This window comes from Chiloscyllium punctatum, chromosome 3 (genome assembly GCF_047496795.1).
Source record: "Chiloscyllium punctatum isolate Juve2018m chromosome 3, sChiPun1.3, whole genome shotgun sequence".
In the NCBI taxonomy this organism is placed as follows: domain Eukaryota; kingdom Metazoa; phylum Chordata; class Chondrichthyes; order Orectolobiformes; family Hemiscylliidae; genus Chiloscyllium; species Chiloscyllium punctatum.
In genome coordinates this window covers 64085303-64105367 of record NC_092741.1, presented here as the reverse complement: position 1 = coordinate 64105367, position 20065 = coordinate 64085303, and the positions used below count along the sequence as shown (strand labels likewise).

The 20065-nt window shown below is 37.1% G+C and overlaps 1 protein-coding gene across 10 annotated transcripts in view; it reads left to right on the top strand.

The window, feature by feature from the left end:
- LOC140460005 (E3 ubiquitin-protein ligase RNF19A) overlaps positions 1-17822 on the top strand; it is an 81991-nt gene extending 64169 nt beyond the window's left edge. For 8 of the 10 annotated variants that reach the window (XM_072554454.1, XM_072554434.1, XM_072554413.1 and 5 more), the window contains 7 exons: positions 1516-1660; positions 2507-2669; positions 5562-5676; positions 5971-6105; positions 9794-9992; positions 11021-11667; positions 13033-17822. In XM_072554454.1, the coding sequence (XP_072410555.1) occupies positions 1516-1660; positions 2507-2669; positions 5562-5676; positions 5971-6105; positions 9794-9992; positions 11021-11204 (941 nt within the window). In that variant the 3' untranslated portion in view covers positions 11205-11667; positions 13033-17822. The remainder of the gene's footprint in view (positions 1-1515; positions 1661-2506; positions 2670-5561; positions 5677-5970; positions 6106-9793; positions 9993-11020; positions 11668-13032) is intronic. The other 2 variants (XM_072554468.1, XM_072554472.1) reach the window with 2 other exon arrangements.
- The last annotated feature ends 2243 nt before the right edge of the window (positions 17823-20065 follow it).

The window sequence follows — 20065 nt, the reverse complement described above, 5'->3', positions numbered from 1 at the left end:
TAAAACACTTGGGGCTGCAGGGATCAAAGGGGGAAAAGAGGGAACAGGCTGTTGAGTTGGATGATCATAATGAATGGCAGAACAGGCTTGAAGAGTCGACTGGCCTTTTCCTGCTCGTTTTCTGTTTGAGTCCTTGAACAGAACACATTCCTTCTGAATGGAAATCAGCAGATTTGATTTTTGCCAAGTATGCTTTTCCTTATATCATATATAATGATCAAACCCTTTATCAAGCTAATTAATTTATTGACTTATATGGGGTTTTTCACCACTTTCTTCTTTATCTTAGAAGATGGAAAATAACACTCTTATAGCCCATTAAGCACTGGTTGAAAGTAATTACTTGCAGATGAATTAATATAGCAAAGCCAAAAGATTGCAGTATCCCAGCATAATTATAAATAAACTTCATTGTATGTGAGCAAGGTAACAGTTTTAAACAAGGATCACACCACAACTGAAATTCTTGCAGGTCCTCTCAGTATTTTATTAAAACTATACCGGTAAATACTTTTAATTACTGTATTTCTCAATTCCTCTTATCCTGTGTATGTATACAGACTTGGTGAGTAGAAGACTGAAGTAATCAAGAGGACCCCTGGACTATAAGAGTAACTTTTCTTCTTAAAGTTCAAACAGAATTTTTGATTGTATCACTGATCTACTTTGATTCATTCAGCAGCAAACAAGTGATTTTTTTACTCTGACAATGGCACTAATCCCAATCATGCTTGGCAATAATTGTCACCTTTTATTACAGCACTTTCAGTAGTAAATTTGAGTTCACTGAATGCCAGAGAAGTTGATCTCTCTTGACTAGCTATATGCATTTAAAATCTTTTATCTTAACCACAAAGTATCTTTAAATTGTGATTTCTAAACAAAAGACACTTGGTTTTTTTTGCAAACTTTGTCATTCCATCTTGAGTCTGAGCGACAGTGCATGATCGCAGTCTTCATTTTGCCATTAACTATTTTAAATCCATGAGTAATAGCCTGATAGGTGCATGTTTCTCAAAACATTTTCTGCCCATCCAGCTCTCAAGTTTCAATTCCAGAGATAGTGACCCTCCAGAACGTGTGTGTTGCAAATGTCTATGATTTTCTTCACATCGATGCACACGAGAATGTCTAATTGATGTAGTTAAGGTCAATTAGAAGGTGAATCTTTACCCCACCCCATTCCATGTTGCATCATATGATCCTTTTCGAAATTGAGTTTAATGGTTGTGCAAATTTTCACCAAAATATTTTGCACATAATACAAAATGGCTGTTCTGTTACAGAATTAGTTTTCAGTTAGCTTTCCTGTTATGTGATGTTTCCTTTAGTTTCGCAGACTGTAATCTCCTTGAAAGAAAAGAAGAAAGATGTTTTGGCTTAGAGTGGGGTGGGAAAGAGAGGTTAAATCAGCGTAATTTCATTATGGACAGTTTTTCGTGTGAATATGATTTGAGGCTTGTTAGTTACAGAATAAGAATCTGTTTCCTTCTCATTATTATTCATTTTTTGTAGCTGAAGAGATCAAGCCATGTCCACGCTGTGGTGCTTTTATCCTGAAGATGAATGATGGAAGTTGCAATAGGATGACATGTGCTGTGTGTGGTTGCCAGTTCTGCTGGCTGTGTATGAAGGAGATTACAGATCTGCACTACCTCAGGTATGGCAACTCAGATTTACAACGATACTTATGGCTGCTTGTTATTCATTTCTGTAACCTGAACGTGGGATCTGCCAGTATTCTGTACCTAATGCAAGTGATAGAAATGAACAGAAGGTTCTCTGTAGCCATACATAGCACTATCTGTGACTGAAGGATAGGAGAAAAGGTGCGTTGTATTTTTGTTGTCTCCCTAACCATTTACAGTCGTTATTCCTGAGTCTGACTTATCCAGTAATGAGATCAGCTGGGATCATAGCACACTGAGTAGCCCTTGCAAAGAAAAAAATCAACATTTGCCTTCCTAATCTCTTACTATACCTACTTGCCAACTTTTTGTGATACATTCATCAAAACTCCAGCACTCACTATATCATAGTTCAGCAGTCTGTCTCCAATCCAGTAACGCGCAGTTATTATATATCAGCATGTATGGATACGCAGCTGGTGTCCGTGGCTTGTTAATAGAGGTTGGTTAAAGGATGATGCAGATTTAAAGTGATTGCTCAAAGGATTAGAGGGGACATGAAGAAAAAGGTGGGTGTCTGAAGTGCAGTGGAATTTCAGGAGCACGTGGAATTAGGATGGGAAGCAAGATTATTAGCTAACATAGACAAGTGGGCTGATTAATTTCTTTCTGTGCAGAAACTTTTATAAGTACCAATAAGTACCATGGTCAACTTTGAATGAAAAACATCAAAACATTGCAGTTATATACAACTTTCCTTTTTAAAAAGTTTAGCTGGCATGAATACTTCCTGTATTCATGGCTGATGTAAGTCACCAGGCTTCATTTCAAAGGGAATGTGATACCACGTTAACATTATTTAAAATTTTCAATTACAGTCCCTCTGGCTGCACTTTTTGGGGTAAGAAACCCTGGAGCCGGAAAAAGAAGATTCTCTGGCAAGTGGGCATGTTGGTTGGTGCTCCAATTGGAATTACCTTGATTGCGGGCATTGCTGTTCCAGTTATGATGGTTGGGCTTCCCATCTACGTAGGCCGAAAGGTAACAACACACAATGGATCAAACATTTGGGCCTTCATTAGGTCTCTTTAGATTTTGTCAAAATTTATGTAAGATTTTTATTGAATTATTTCCTCACGCTTTGATGATACAGCGCTTGTGTTTTGCTATGGGCTCTGAACTGCTACTGCATTTACGACTAGAAAACACCAATAGACTGAATTGAATGATTGCAACAGGAGTCTCACTTTTAAGTTGGAGAATGGCGGGGTGAGGGGGAGATCTGAGGTAATTTACCAGGTAATCAGGCATGAACTTGGAGATCTTGAGGCCTGTGACTCAATTAAGGCTCAGCTAGAATCGAGAAGCTGTCTGCTGTCCAGTACTGGCAGCAACTGTGGCTGCTGTTGCCACTGTCATAATGACTCAAACTTGGAAGAGGAGTTCGAACATGGATACCCGGTCTGCTGTGAGTGTAGGCAGGATGGGAGTCAATGGGAGGGATTTGTCAGCCACTGAGATGTTGGGAGGCATGCATGGGTAGTGTGGAGGGAGGGGGTGGTGTCTACAGGTTTGCCCAGCGACTGACTCTTTGCAGGGTAATACCTTTCTCCTGATGCCAGATCTTGGGCACAGGGTACCATTAAATGATGGTTCCCAAAGCATCCCCCCCCAAATTGAGGTATGTGACTTAAATATACCTAGCCTGTGTGCACTGGGTTTCTATGTTTCATTGGAGCACATTGGCATTATCCATTGACATAAGAAATTGTCTAATTGTGTCCAGTACACAAACAAATAGGACAAATCCAAACAGTCTGCTCTTAATCATTGTTACTGTGCTATCAAGCAGCACTGGCTTTGTAATAAACTGCTGATTGTCCAGTGTGGGTTCTGCCAGTGCCATTCCGCTCCTTGCTTCTTTACAGCCTTAGTCCAAACGTGGACAAAGAGATAAGTTCTGAAGGTATGGGGAGAGTAATTGCCCTTGATATAAAAGCCACATTTAATTGAGTGTGGGATCTAGAAGTTTTAGTAAAACTGGAGTAAATGGGAATCAATAAGGGAAAGTTCTCCACAGGTTATTTTTCTTTTCCTTTTGTGCAGGGTGTGAGAGTTGGATGCCAGTCATTTCAGCTCCAGGACATCTCTGCAGGAATTCCTCAGGGTAATGTCCTAGGCTACTCCTTCAGTAGCAGCAGTGTGCATATACAAGATTGGGGGCAGTAGGTAGCCATCACCAAAATATAAAGTATATGTGAATTAACCCATTTGTTATCAGCTTGGTGCTGCAGAATTATTTCCTGCGTGTTCCCATTCTATGCATACATGGGCTCTTGGAAGTCAGTATACTGATGTGAGCAAGTGGCAAACACTTTAAACAGAAAGGGGAAAGAAATCTGATATTGACAGAACAAAACTAAAGAATACTGGAGAGTGCACATTGCTTGCAATTAATTTTTAAAAGGGACAGCAGATATGAGACTAAATCCCATAATTTACTCTGTGCCAAGAAATTAGAATTTTCATATTGTATTGGAGTTCATACAATCTTTGAATTTTATGGTTGCTTATAGATCTATAGGCAATTAATCGAAATAAAATTTCAACACAAATACAGAATCTATGTCTTCAAGATGTGAGTAGCACAGTGGCTCAGTGGTTAGCACTGCTGCCTTACAGCACCAGGGTCCCAGGTTTGATTCCAGACTTGGGTGACTGTCTGTGTGGAGTTTGGACATTCTCACCGTGTCTGCATGGGTTTCCTCCAGGTGCTCCGGTTTCCTCCCACAGTCCAAAGACGTGTGGGTCAGGTGAATTGGCCATGCTAATCCATGTTAAATTGCCCATAGAGCTAGGTGCTTAGTCAGGGGGAAATGGGTCTGGGTGGGTTACTCTTCAGAGGGTCGGTGTGTACTGGTTGGGCCAAAGGGCCTGTTTCCACACTGTAGGGAATCGAATCGAATCTTATAACAGCATTTCATAATAAAGTCATTAGTGGGAACACGTAGCTCCTGAAAATTAAAATCCCTCCATTTCGATGTGAGCTCTCACCCATAAAAATTGTTTTGATCCTATTCTAAAGGTGGTCATGGATGGTACGTTGTAAATGCAGTCTTTTGTGGTGTCATTTTTTTGATGTACTGTGTGCTTTGTACTTCCTTTTCAGCACTGCCAGCTAGTTTTTGATGTATTTGAAACTTTCAAGTCATGTTAATCTAGATTTCACTATTTTAAGAATATGCTGTTGTACTCTCCTAAATGGGATTTTATGAATCAGATCAGGGAAGGTCCCACATAATTATTAATATGCAGTACTTTGCTCAGATTTAAAACAAAATGTGGATTTTTAGGTAATTTAAAATAATATAACTAAAAGAAACAAAAGCACTATTTGGTAGAGAAATTGAGTACGTCTGGCAGAATCTGGATAGGAAAATACTTAGCATTTCAAGTCCAGCAGTTTTCCTCCAGTTCTGAAGAAGGGTCACTAGACTTCAATTAGATTCCCTACAGTATGGAAACAGGCCCTTCAGCCCAACAAGTCCACACCAACCCTCTGAAGAGTAACCCATCCAGACCCATTCCTCTACCCTATATTTATCCCTGACTAATGCACCTAACACTATGGGCAGTTTAGCATGGCCAGTTCACCTGACCTGCAGATCTTTTGGATTGTGGGAGGAAACCCACAAGACACTAGGAGAATGTGCAAACTCCACACAGACAGTCGGCCAAGGTGGGAATCTAACCCGGGCCCTGGTGCCGTGAGGCAGCAGTGCTAACCACTGAGCTACCGTGTCACTCAACTTGAAAAGTTAACTCTGTTTTCTTTCTACAGATGCTGTCAGACTGGCTGAGTTTCTCCAGCATTCACAGTTTTTTTTTGTTTTGTTTTAATGTAACTAAACTTTGTTCTTGTACATTTTTAAGATTTACAACCGTTGTGAAAGTAACAAAATATCAAAACATAGACGGAGACTTGCTGTGGCTGGAGGAGTGGTTCTATCGATTATTGTCTCTCCTGTGTTAGCTGCAGTGACAGTCGGTAAGGTTAAATCTCAGGATCGTAATATTCAGTAGATTCTTCAACTTTTATAAAAATGGCAAATGTTGGGAGTTTTTTTTTACTGTCTTTTCAATGAGGGAAAAATACTATGTGAATGTTTTTCTTGTATACTTATAGATACACATGTGTAAAATTTCCTGCCCAGGCTACTGTCCTCCTTATTCAATCACAACTAAGAGCTTTGTAAGGTTTTCCTTATTTTATTTGAAACGTGTGATTAATTTTTGAAGTTACTCCCTTCCAGCAAACTATTTCTCTTTTTGTAATTTTAAGGTATTGGGGTGCCTGTAATGCTTGCCTACGTTTATGGTGTTGTTCCAGTGTCGCTGTGTCGCAGCGATTGGTGTGGAGTTACAACTGGAAACGGAAAAGGAGTGAAAATTGAAATAGATGAAGATGCTGCTTCTGGTAAGTATAGAAAATGTTTATTTAAGAAAAGTTGCATAGTTAACCTTATTTTAAATACTTCCACGTGCACTTAACTTCTAAGTTTGATAATATGTGTTCAAGTTTCAGAATTATCTGGGAAACTATCACAAGTGTAAATCCTCGTAATCATCATCATAAGTAACTTGTGTTGCTAATTACAGAATATTGCATTGGAAAACAATGGAATTTAAAAGCCATACGGAAGAATGTATTTCGTGAGGATGATTTACACCAATTGCACATTTCAAGTTTTACATAAAAGAAATATTTTATGCTTGTCTGGCCCAACAAGAATGATTTGTTTTTCACCTTCTGTCTGATGCCTTTTTTTTTTCCAATTTTGGGTTGCAGAATTTAGAAATTCTGTAGACAAAGTGGAGAACAATTCTTCATTGAACCCCATCTCCTTTCCAAATTGCCTTTCAGAATATAATTATTTTCAATCAGTGTATTTGAGAGTAAAACAAACAAAACCAAACCAGCAGGTAACTTCCACAAGTATAGGGAGAAATTCCCATGGTTTCTGCCTGCCAAAATCATGGTTTGCTTGATTTTATGCTGTGTACTGAGACTTGATCCTTGAATAGCTGCTCGTTGGATGACAAGTATCACTTGAAAAGGTCATGTCCCAGTTCTCACTGTTTCTTGTTTCCTACCTCCCTACCTCCCTAATCAGCTCCCTGTGTATCCCATCTGGCACTCTTCAAATCTGTGTGCCTCAATATTACTTGCCAGATTCCTTCACAATTTCTGTCAACTGCTTCCGAAAAATGTATTTTCTTTATCCTGAAACTACCTCTTGAATAACAAAATATCCTATCTTTATAATTGTTGCTAACTCTATAAAAGTTGACCTGCTTCAGTTTGTTGTTTGTTAATAAGTATAACCTGCTAGGCAGTATAATGTAGATAAGGTTGGCTTTGGAGAAGATGCATATTTTGTTATCTATGATTGCACAATGACCAAAAGGTAATCATCAGCGAAAACACAGCATCATTTTCCATAAGTAAAGTGACTATGTCTAGTTCTACTTTGCTATCAACTCTTAACTCCACCACTATCTCTGATTTTTAAGTTGCTTTTTAAACGTTCAATAAAGGTTGGACAGAAACTTTCTCCAACCAAATATTGGAAACACCAAAACCATTGTCTTTGCTGCAAACTCCTTTCCATAACTACTTATTCTAAACCTCTTCTGCCAACTGTCTAAGGCTGAAACAGACAGATAGTGAAAACAAATGCTGTGGAAGCTGAAAATGTTGGAAACATTCAACAGATCTGGCAGTATCTGAGAAGAGAAAAACAGTTAATGCTTGAAATCTGTGACCATTGATCAGACCTGAAAAAGATTAGAGCTGTAACAGGTTTATTGCAAGTTCAGAGGCACAGCGAGAGTATGTGAGCAAGCAACACAATAATGAAACACCCCAATGTAGTTTACAGGAGCATTTTTATATAAAAAAAACAAAGTATGATATATGAAGATTTCGGGTCAGATGGCTGAAAACTTAGTGAGGTAATTATTTAGGAGTATCTTTGAAAGATACAGGGCAGGGAGATGGAGAGATTTAGGAAGGGAGTTTCAGAGCTCGGTCCTAGGCAATTGAAGATATGGCTACCAATAGTGGAGCCACAATAATTGGGAGGTCACAAGAGTCCAAAATTAGAGGAGGACAGACATCCTACAAATACGGCGATGGGTAGTGGTGAGGTCATGGAGGAAATTGAAAATGACCTGAGAATAATAAAAATCAAGACTTTGTTTGACTGACAGCCGGTGTAGACACATGAACGCAGATGTTAGGGGCCCAGGACTTGCCACAATTGGGTCAGCTCCACTCAGTCTACATGTATAACCCTGAACCTCTGGGTAACCTGTCATGTTAACTCTCCACTCCACTCCTACTCAGACCTTTGTGTCTTCAGCCTTCTACGCTATTTGAGTGAACATCCACAAAAGCTCAAGGTGCAGTATCTCATTTCTCAAGGAGACATTTGTACTGCTTTGCAAAACTCAACATTGTGTTCAGTAATTTCAGATCATAACACCTACCCCTACAATCTTGGTTTTTGTTCATGTTTGTGTTTTATTTAGCTTTGCTTTTAAATGTCAGCTGTTGGAAATGGTTGTGCTTTTTCTATTTAAACCGCTTCTGGACCCATCTTTCCTTTCCTGACCTGTTATCATATCTTCTGTCATTTATTTTTCCTGCCTTTCACGCCTATTGCAAATCTTTCTTGTCTGACTCCTTGCATAAAACTTACTTATCTCTAAATTTTTCTCATTATGTTGAAAGGCCAGGGGATTGAAAACGTAAATCTTTTTTCTCTCTTTGCCAAATCTGCTGAGTATTTTGAATATTCCAATTTCAGACTGTTGACAACTTAGCTGCCATATTGCTGAGATAAACTTGTGAATAGGTGTCAAGGCCATTACTTTTTCAGAAAACCCACACATTTCTACTACTTTATCATTGCCCAACTCTGCTGTACCTCAGTGGATCTGTAGCTGATACCTTTTATCTATATTTTCGGTAAGTTTTCGACTCAGCTATGCTAATACAGTCTGTTTTCTCTATAAATTTGAGGTTACCCAGAATTCTGATATGCACTAAGTGCCGTTCACCCATCGCCACTGCTGTTGTTGATTTAGTTGGCTTCTGAATAGGCTATGCTTGGTTTAAAAAAAATTATTATTTTTGAATTCTTCCATGGCTTTGGCCCTCACTATCGCTTTAGCACCTTCAGGGCCTGCAACCTTTCAAGATGTCTGCAGTCCTACAACTACATAGTCTCTTTTATCAATAGTAGGTTTTGAGGAGCTTCTGAGAAAGGAAGAGGTGGTGATGTTTTGGGAGGCAGTTCCAGAACTTTGAAACTAGACAACTGAAGGTGTTTTAAAGACTGCTATAGGAGAATAATGCAAGAGACATGGCACTCACTCTTTCCATTGAATTTTATACCCTAATGTGCTTAAAAAATATTGTAACAAAGAATCATTGAGATTGGAACAATTGGAAGGTATTGAGTCAGGGTAAAGAGGCATCAGATCTACTGTTAGGTTTTTTTATCAGCCTTCACTGAAGACATTGCTTAATGACAAATCCTGCTGTTTGATCTATGTGTGGCACAGATGATCTCTGTAAAATTTCAGAGTCATTGGTAACATAGCTTGCAGAACTGACCTGTATTTTCCTGCAAGTTCTCCTTCAGACTAAGACTGGGACGATGCAATGGTGTAACTTTCTTGAATCACATTATTTCTGTCCAATTTATATTTGACTACTTCATGAATTTTAAAATTTGTCGTATGGCGATTACTCTTTTTGTTCTTGTGTCTGCCATCATTGGCAAACACGTGTTAAAATAGCTTTCTGGTGGGCCTTTTGTTTACTTGGACACTTTTTTTGTTGTCTGAACTTCTTGAATGTTGACATTACATGGTATGGTAAAGAGAGCTCATGTTGTAAGTACCACAATTAGTTGATTTTTTTTTTAAATTCATGGTATGTCGGCATTGCCAGCTAGGCCAATGTTTTTCTTCACCATCTCTAATTGCCCTTGAGATCATTACGTTTTTGAATATTAAAATGTTCTGTTTCTTCGGAAACATAGCGTGTTTGGAACACAGATGAAAATAAGGCTTAAGTATCAATGCCTTTACATATTCTGCAGTTAATGAGCCACGACCTAGACTACATAACCACAGCATCAGCGGGAGCAGTGTTCAAGAGGTGACCAGTGGCCTGAGTGCAAGTGGAAGCAATCTAGACAGAGCTGGTGTGAAATTAGAAAATGATCAATCAGCAAGCAATGTAGCATTGGCAGGAAGCATGCTGAGTGCAGAACAGGATTCTTCAAACAGGTGAATGCATACTAAAGTCACTTAAAATGCTCTTACAAATTGATTTGGGTAAATTGCAACAATCTTAATCTTTTGTTGAGCCAGCAATCAGAAGTAGCATTTAATAGCTTTATTCTGAACATGAATTGTGTGAATTATTATTAGTCGTTACTTTTATGAACAAGTTGATTTATCAACTGCAAGACTAATTGTTTGAGCTGTTTTATTTGAATAAACTGGATCAGAGCTCTGCCAAAGCTATCCAACCCATTACAATTAGAATCCAAGAACTGACCCCTTACTACTCAAATGATTACAAGGGAAATGGGTGACTTAACTTCTTTTGTATTTGTATTTGTTTTCATTTATTCTTTCATCAGACATGGGTATCACTGAGAAGGCCAGAGTTTATTACCCATCCCAAACTGCCCTTAAACAGAATGGCTTGCCAGACCAGTTCAGAAAGTGGTTAAGAGTCAACCACATTGTTTTGGGTCTGGAGTCACATGTAGGCCTGACTGGGTGAGAATCACAGATTCCTTCTTAAAAAGGCCATAGTGAACAAGATGGGTTTTTACAAAAATTGGCAATAATACAATGGCTACAATTGCAGAGAATAAGTTAAAATTACAGATTTATTACTTGAATTCAAATTTTGGGATTTGGATCAGTGTCCCCAGCTGATTTACCTGGGCCACCAGATTATAAGTGCAGCAACATTTCCATCAGATCATCAATCTTTCTTTTCTCCTGGGCAACATAAAACAAATGGTAGAAATATACAGCATGCCCACCAGTTTGTTTTTTTTTGTCTGGAATCAGTACCAAGCCCGAATGTCTACGTTTAATTTCCTTTTCTAAACGCTTATTGACCTGATGTATCAGGTCAGCATTTTCTGTTTTTTCTATATTCTGTTTTAAATATTAAAATTTCCAGCATCTATACATTTTTAATCCTTTGCTCTTAGCTTTTCTGTTATTATTTGTATTTCATGATACAACAATGCATTGTGGTTTTGGAAACTTACGAAATGCTGCTTTTGTTTTAGGGAAGGAAAGAACATAGAAGTCCACGTGGATATTGAGACAGAACCTGGTGGTGCTAAAGACCGCAGTAGCAGTAGCTACTTGTCAGTTCACAGTTTATCTATGGAGTCACCAAACTGCTCAAGAGAACTATTGTGTGGCACTAGTCCAAATACTGAACGGATTTCCATTCAGACCTGTGTGTGAAAAGAGTTTCAAACTTTTTTTTTAAATGCAGTAGTTTCTAACCCCCATAAATCAAAGATTAAATTAAACAACTATGCAGAATGCGACATTTCTGAGTTTTACAGCTATAAACGCTGATAACATCTCAACCCATCTAATTACAAGACTGCTGTCATCTGCCTGCATAAATTTTAACCTTCCCTATTTTAAAAGTTTTACTTTTCCTTTAATTAAAATAAATTCTTGACTTTTAATACTGTTTATCTGATTTTTGCCTGAAAGTTTACAGACTTTCCAACCCACAGGATTCCCAGACATTTTGAAGCTTTTGTCCTGCCTGTTGCACTTTGATGTTTACACCACTTTCAGCTGCATTAGAGGTGTCATAGAATGTGATTTCTACTGTTTACCACCATCTCCGCTCTGTTAAAATGTTGATTATTCATCTAACCCAAGTACAATTAAGAACTTAATGTATAAAAAGGTAAGAAACTCTTGTACAAATTTAATCAAAATTATTTTGCACTAAAACTGCAAAGTTGTATAATGAAGCACTTGTTGGCTGATATTGGATATAGTAATTACTAAAATTGATCAATTATGACAGTCAAAGCCTTAAGCTTTTTTCCCTTTCTCTTCACAATGGTACTTGGGGCATTTCTTTTCTTTGCATTTTAAAAATATTTAATGGTTTAGTTTTAAAAATAAACAAAGTACCTAGGAGCCATAAAAAATGAAAACCCTATTACATTAGGATTTCAATTTCTACCTCTTCTCCTAACAGAATATTAATGATATCATTGCTACTGGTTTGGATATTAAGGAAATGGCCAATGGAAAGGGAGAAGTTCTCGCTGCTTTGTTTATTTGGCAGATTTATTCAACAATGTGATGACAACTTCAATATGTTAACAAAATTGATTCAATATGGCTAAAAATAATACTTTTGAGTTCAATCTATATGTTTATATTAAATGTAAAACTAAAAAACTGAAATTTTGACAGATTTTGTACAGGATTTGACTAAAGATATGCAGTCATGGAATTATAATCCTGACTATGCTTCAACAGCAATTTATTCAGCGTGTAAGTTAAAAATAATGGTGTTTATCTGCTCTTACATCTGCTCTTACACAAACCTTGCATTTCATGCAGGCTCTCCCAATTTTAGGCTGGAATCCATTAGAAACAGCTATTTTTGGTACATTACACTCCTGGGATGTTCAGCTTATCTTCCACCAGCATTATAGTGAGCAATTAGCATTGCTCCCACTAAATTAAGGGTGTTCAAAATCAGCCATTTTCTTCACACAGGCACACGTGACTATCATTAATTATTTGCAATTTGCAGTTGCTGAATGTTCTTAGTTTGGGCACTAACCTTAATCCTTGCTTTAGTGGGTCAGATGCTTTGTTTATGTTCATTATGCTTTGCCTGAGTTCAGTGATGTCTGTTAGTGCTTGGCTCCCTGATGGATCCCTGTTGAGGATTCATTAATAAACAAGATTTTCAATCCTCTTTGAGCCAAGTTTAAAACTCAACTAAATTGAGACAAATGGCTATTCCAATTACACTATTTTTCCTGAACTAAACATTGCCCATCTTGCATCAACAAATGTTCTTGCCTTCACAAAAAAAAAGGAGGAACATTGTCATTACTTTTCAGGAACCCTACTTGATAAAAAACAGAGTTTACTGATGTAAAAACTCAGGCTTAAAATTTCAGTAATTTGTTTTCAAAGTCTCTGACTTTTTGCTGATATTGACCACTGGAGGGGGTGGCTGTTCATTAAAGTACAACATTACTTTAGCTGTAGAAGTAACAAGTGATTTTCTGATTTTCTTCAGGATTGATTGTGTCACCTTCTGATTGTGGCTCAGTGAAAATCCACCAGAAGACACTTTAACTCATGAGCTCAATTTCAAACCATGACAACAGCATGCTGGCTTTTCAATTCTGATACTGTGATGTGAAATTTGTCTTCTGCGTGCAATGAGATAGAGACTAAACACAAACATGCAGTTTCACTACTGTCTGACTCTGGAATTGTATGACCAGTGTAATTTATTTTTGCCTATTTTAATGGCCAACTTGCTGGAAAGTATTGCTATTACATAACCAGGAGTATCTGGGAAATACAGATTCGAAGTTGGCACAGCCTTTCCATAATGTGTCAGATTCGATTTCTCTGTAGGTCTGGAGACCACAAAGTGCCAGGAATGTTTGTTTTGGTATCTGGAATTCTTATAGAGAAACTGAACAGCATCAACTTTAAAAAGACCTAAGTCATTACAAAAATGTATGCTGAATCAATTGAAAGCTTCAAAATGCTCAGCAGAAAACATTAACCTGTAAGAGTTTGGTACAGCATGTTTAATATCTCAAATGTGCATAATAACAGCAAATAAGTTACTGGGTGTTGTTGAATTAAATGTATCAGCTTTAGCCTTATGTCAGCTCAGAAATGTTATTTATGTGATTAACTCTGATTCTGGTCCCCTGACGAGCATTATATGATAATTGGCACATTACAATCTCTGTATTCTAAATTGTAAAACTTTTTGCTGCAGAACATGTTGAGCATGTCCCATTAAAATCAATGACCCGCTGCCATATTGGATTGTGCACTACAGATTGGCTAGTTCCATCTGCAAGAAATTGTTTCAGTAACTTAAAGGAGCATTCCTTCATAAAAAGGGCACTGTGTTCACATTGCTAGTATCACACAAAGAAAGCAGTTCTATACAATTTCCATAGCACTGCTTATTCCAAAAACTATCATTCTAAAAACACGAATAATGAATTACAGTGCTCCGCACACAACGTACATTGTTTTGTGCACTAACAGCTGAAACACTGCTAGTTTAGTCTGTGAAGATTATCTTTGGACCATTGTGTTACTTCCAAGTTGCAAAGGTGGATCATAACTTCTGAAAAATGTGTACATTTTAATTGAGGATGTCTTGCATTAGATGTAATTTAATACAATTTTTTGATCAGCATTTATAAGTCACTAAGTGAATATTTTGCAATATTTTAAATGTTTTGCAAGTTGTTTGTCAAGGAATGCTCCACATAAAATGTGTGGTTTGCTTAAACTTAATTCATGCCTATTAAACAAAAGCCAAATTTTAATAACATATTCAGTCACTATTCATTATAAGTTCCGCTTCACTGTGGAAGTAGCATAACCAATAAGATCGTAAGATATAACAGCAAGTAGGCCATTCAGCCAATTGAGTCAGTCCTTCCATTCGCTGAGATCAAGTCTCATGTGATAATCCTCAACTTCCCAATGGTCTTTGCATGTGTGCACATGTCAATATGGCAGCTGAGACAGTAAAATCACTTACCATTAGACCTGGTATAATAATTGTAAACTGCTCCTTTACATATGTTATGATTATATAAAACTATATAAATTCTCTCGTTTACACATTTCTGAGAGTGGTGGATACAGTCACAAAGGGGTTGTGCAGTTACTTCTATTACAGGACACATTATGATACATATAAAGTTTGAAATGGAAATGCCTTTAATATAAACAAGCTTGAGTGAGAAAATTTTTCAGTGCACACTTTTTGCATCTCAAAAAAAATTGACTTTGTTCTGCTGAGGGCTACAAAATTAGTATTTTAGTGCCCAGTAGTCTTTAATTGATGAATCTGCAATGAATTCTCTATTTTCCCTAAATTTTCTTTATGCATCTATGACAATAATTCATGCTAAATATCCAGAAGTATGAATTCAGAAGAAAACTTGTTCAGTATTCTATGTGATGCCTCCATTTAGAAGTGTGTATAACTGTGCTAATAATTAATGGATTCTCAGCTGTTAACGAGTTGTTTTAAAATCCATTTCTGAAGGATCAATCATCTATTATTGTTGAACTGTGCAAGATTAGAAGTGTGCTCAGTTTCTGTCTTGGTTCAACAAGCCTTCAACTTGTTCCAACATATTGTTCCAGAAGTTTAAGTTGAACTCTCTGGGACAGTTCAACTGGAGAAATTTGGTTGAAAATCTAAACAAACTTATTTATGATCTGAGGATATTTGATTTTACTAGTTATTGTTTAAAGAAAAATGTACCTCCTGAGTAAGTCCTTCTGCTGAAATCATGTGCGCAACCAAACAAATATCATTTATTTACAGTAAATTGATGCTTCACCCTCCAGTTTGTTAAATTTCTCTTTCCTTGTCTAGAACATAAATTAAATCTATTTAATAAGATAATGTCTGTCTGTGGATATTAACTTATTGATTCTAATTTTTAAATATTTTATCTGATTTTTAATTATTTTAGTTGTCATCAACAAATAAGTTTTTTTTAAATTGGGAAACACAATTTCCATTCACTTCTAACTGGTCTTTTTCAAGCTTGATAATACATTTTTATTTTTAGAATTCCACTTCAGATTTTAACTTGAGGGCTGCTTTCACACGCTCCATATTCCCTTTGAGAACAGACATGATAGTTGAATACCCATTGTTAAAGATTTTTTTTGTTACTTTTTATCATTAATAAATACCTTGGTTTAAACATTATTACCTGTTTTTCTTAAATTCACCAGATGTGTCAACTCCTCTAACTTGAAAAATTTCAGTTTTTGAGACTATTGAAAGATTTAACTCTTTGATCCTTGATTTCCCAGCATGGAAACAGGAGAGACACCTTGTTCCACCATTCAGTCAAATCCTAGCTGCTCTGTTCCTCAAATCTATGAACTATATAATATCCTTGGATACCCTTGACTGGTAGAAGTCTGTCAATCTGAGTCTTAAATTTCAATTTACTCTGCATCTAGTCACTTTCAGGGAAGAAGCTCCAGATTTCCACCATCCTTTGTATGGAAAGGTGCTTTTGTATTTCATTTCTGAATTGTTAGCTCTATTGTAAGATTCTGCCTCCTTGTTCTGAATGCCATCCTACTCAATCTAATTTTAAATATCCAAAGTAAATTAACCTTTGTCCTTCTAAAATCAACAGAACTCACCTTTGGTCTGTAGAATTTTCTCAACTTTCATCAAAAATGAAAACTATTTTAACTGAAGTAAAGACTGGATTATTTTATAATAAAATTGAGTGCAGGATGAGGTGGGGTGGGGTGCATAGGTGGGAAGTCTTGGCATCTTTCTGAATGAATAAATTAAAATAGGCTGAATGATCTACCCTGTCTTTAATTATCTTCTGGAATGATCAGAACAAAAGTATGAACACATTTAAATTTTAACTTTGATACAAATTACATTTTGCCTATCGAAATAAGTCCAAACTGAACTATCTATTTTGAGTATACATTGAAGCTCTTCCTCAAGTTTTTAATCTGGAAGTTTATTTGCTTTCTCTAGATATTGTCAACAAAAATTATTTAGAATAATCCTAACCTGCATAAACAAGAAACTTAAACAATGCTTCTTCAGGTTTTCTCTGGATACAAGACTTCTTCCCTTCCTTTGACTTTTATTCCTCCTTAGAAGTTAGGCTTTGAGGAAAATGAGTACTTGTACAGATCTATAAGTGGCTTATGCCCTCTATAGCTAAATTTTTTTTTTGCATTTTTAAACTACATTTTGCAATTGTTTTAATTGCCATGCTAAAATTATTTAATGTACATGAATGTATTTACCAAATGAAGCCCTTAAATACTGTGCTAAATGTGCTAATAGCGCACGTGCTTCCAAATGCACTAATCTGGTGATGTGCCAGTACTATTGTACAAACTCATATTGCATTGTAGTATCTTTTACCTGAATCTGTCTTGTTGCTTGCATAAATAGTCTTTTAGTTTGTAGTGATGTCTGCATGTTTGTGTTTTTTCTGCACATTACAATGTAATTCTTATTGAATGATTTGCCAACTCATTTTACCAAGTTCTTAAAGCATTTTTTATTTAAAGCTTTTGTATTCTTTCTAAAATATTTTTATATTCATTCATGGGATGCAAGTGTTGCTGGCAAAGCTGGCATTTTTTTCACATCCTTAGTTGTACCTGGGGAAAATAGTTGTGAGCCACCACCTTGGACAGCTGCTGGCCATATGATACCCACAGCACAAGTAAGTTTCAAGAATTTTGACCGAATAATGGAAAAGGGTCAATGATATAGTTAGAAATTGGAATGGTGTGCCTTGAAGGGGAAGTTGCAGGTAATTGTGTTTCCATTTATCCGCTTCCCTTGCTCTTCCAGATGATAGAGGCATGAGTCTGAAAGGTGCTGTTGAAAGAGTCTCAGCAAGTGGCTATAGTACATCTTGTCAACGACTCATACTGCAACTAAGCTGTTGCAATGAGGAAATGAGTATTCAAGTTGGTGCATCAGGAATCATGTTGTATCAGTCCAGGTAAATGGAGAGTATCCCATTAAATTCCCCCTTGCGACAGTGAAAAGGCTTTAGGGAATCAAAAGGTGATTAACTATAGAATTCCTAGCCTTTAACATGATCTTGTCGCCTCAGTAAATTTGCAGCTAGTCTAGTTGGGTTTTTGTTCAAAGGTTTGCAAGTATTCTTTCACTGCCTTTCCGAGTTAGGGTTTTTCTACAAATCTAAATCTGTGTAAAAATGACCCCTGAAAAATTAACATCTAATTGCAGTGTATATTTTTTCAATTTTCTTCATTAAAGGAACAAAGACAACACAACTGTAGTAAATACTTGTATTTTTATTGATGTACAATTGGAAAAGATGAATTAAGAATGTTATTTAATAACTCCAGATTGTATAGTTGGATTTTTTTTTCTTACTTCTCCTTAACTTGCAGCATAACACTTCACCATTTAGGCATGTGTTTCAGACTGCTATCATTCAGCACTGGTCTTTGTAAAACAATGTGAAGCTAATGATCAGAAAATATGTGCTTGGATACACTGGCATACATTATAATCTCAACATTGACTATCGATTTAAATTCAAAAGGACATTTTTGTAAAGGGAGTACAATAGACTTTCAAGTTTAAGTACCTGCAGTTGGTCTGCTAGAAGTTTGTTGTCGGTGTAGGTATATACTCGTAAGCTCGAGTTTGTGCCTGTGATGGTGTGCTTTGCTCCTTCACTTGTCAGAGTAATATTGATGGAAAGTGGGCTCAGACTGAAGTTTGTTCATGGGGCAAGTTAGAAGGATCAATGCCTCACCATGGTGTCAGCACATCAGAACATGGAGTCTCTTGAATTGTTGTTGCTTAGAACCTCTCCTTTCCAGTCAGACACCAATTGGAATTTAGTCCCAGCTGCGTGTGACATCATGACAAGCTGTTAACAAAACTTTCCAGTGTGCTTCCCTTTGATGCTCTACTTAGGCCTTGCCTTGGCACCATCACAAATCTGAGTTGACGAAAGAGCATGGAATTATGAAATGAAACAGACCCTCTGTTATAATTAGCCCATGACATTTCTCAGTAATTATTGAGACCTAACTGTAAGCTGCCTTAAGTGGTGTAGTTATCTCAAATAGCAGTACAGGTATTGTGGATATTATGGACAATGTGCAACTAAACCACATTAAGACATTGTCTATTGTGTAAGCTAGTGGACAGAAATCCAGATTGGCATGAAATAGCCATATGTGTGGAGTTTGACCATTTTGTGTATTAGCTGGTAGTTAAAAGTAGAGGGTACAAATGACTTTTTTTTAAACCATTATATACCCTTTTCTTCCTTGGTTAAATATTAATTATCTGCTCCAATTGTGTTTGTCAGACAGTCCATGAGCGACGAATGCTGTCAAGACAGTCAGTAAAGGATGGTTGAGTTCAAATTAAATCCTTCATGACTGATTGTTGTAAGCAAGTATCCAACAAAAACAATCTTCTTGAATGTTATTGGAGCTTAGCTGATCCAGGCAAGTGGGGAGTATTCCATAACATTCCTGACTTTTGCTTTGTGGATGGTGGATAGGCTTTGGGAAGTCAGGAGGGGAGTTACCTGCCACAGTATTCCTAACCTCTGACCTGCTGTTGTAGTCATTGTCTTTATTTGACAAGTTCAATTGAGTTACTGGTAAAAGTTAACCCCCAGGATGTTGATAGAGGGAGAATTCAGTGAGGATAACGCCAGTGAATGTTATGGGGCAGTGGTTAAAATGTCGCTTACTGGAGATGGTCATTACTTGCTATTTGTGTGGAAAGTATGTTACTTGCCACTTGTCAGCCCAAGATTGGATATTGCCCAGATCTTGTTGCATTCGAACATGGACTTCTTCAATATCTGAAGAGTTACGTATGGTACTAAGCATTGTGCAATCATCAACGAATATCCCCGCTTCTAACCTTATCCTGGAGGGAATGTCATTGATGAAGCAGCTGAAGATGGTTGGGCCTAGGATAACACCCTGAGGAACTCTTGCAGAGGAGTTGAGATAACTGACCTCCAACAACCACAGCCATCCTCCTATGCACCAGGTATGACTCCAGTTGGTGGAGAGTTTGACCCATGATTCGCATCAACTATTCCCATTTGCTAACATGTCAGTCTGTTTCTTTTGATTAAGTTTGCCCTAGAAAACAATGACAAAACGAATACCATGAAGCAGCCATATATATCACAACAGTCAGAATTTGACACTGCCTTGTACTAGATTTTGTTCTGTGGCCCCAAGTTGAAACAATGATTTTCCTATAGGGGGAAAAAATAATTGGCATCAACCAATTTGTTCTGATGTGGTATGCAGTAAAGATGTAATGACATTGTAACTAATACCACCAGTTAGCATCACCAGAAGTGGGAGAATGAGGGTTGATTTTTTTTCTTCTCCCCAGTCTAATCTCTTTCTAATTTGAGCTGTGCCAAATAGAACAATGGCAACATGCATTTATTTGGGACATGTAAAGTTAATGACCTTGGGCCCTGAAACAAAAGCGCATAGACCATGGGAGGGTTTGGTTGACT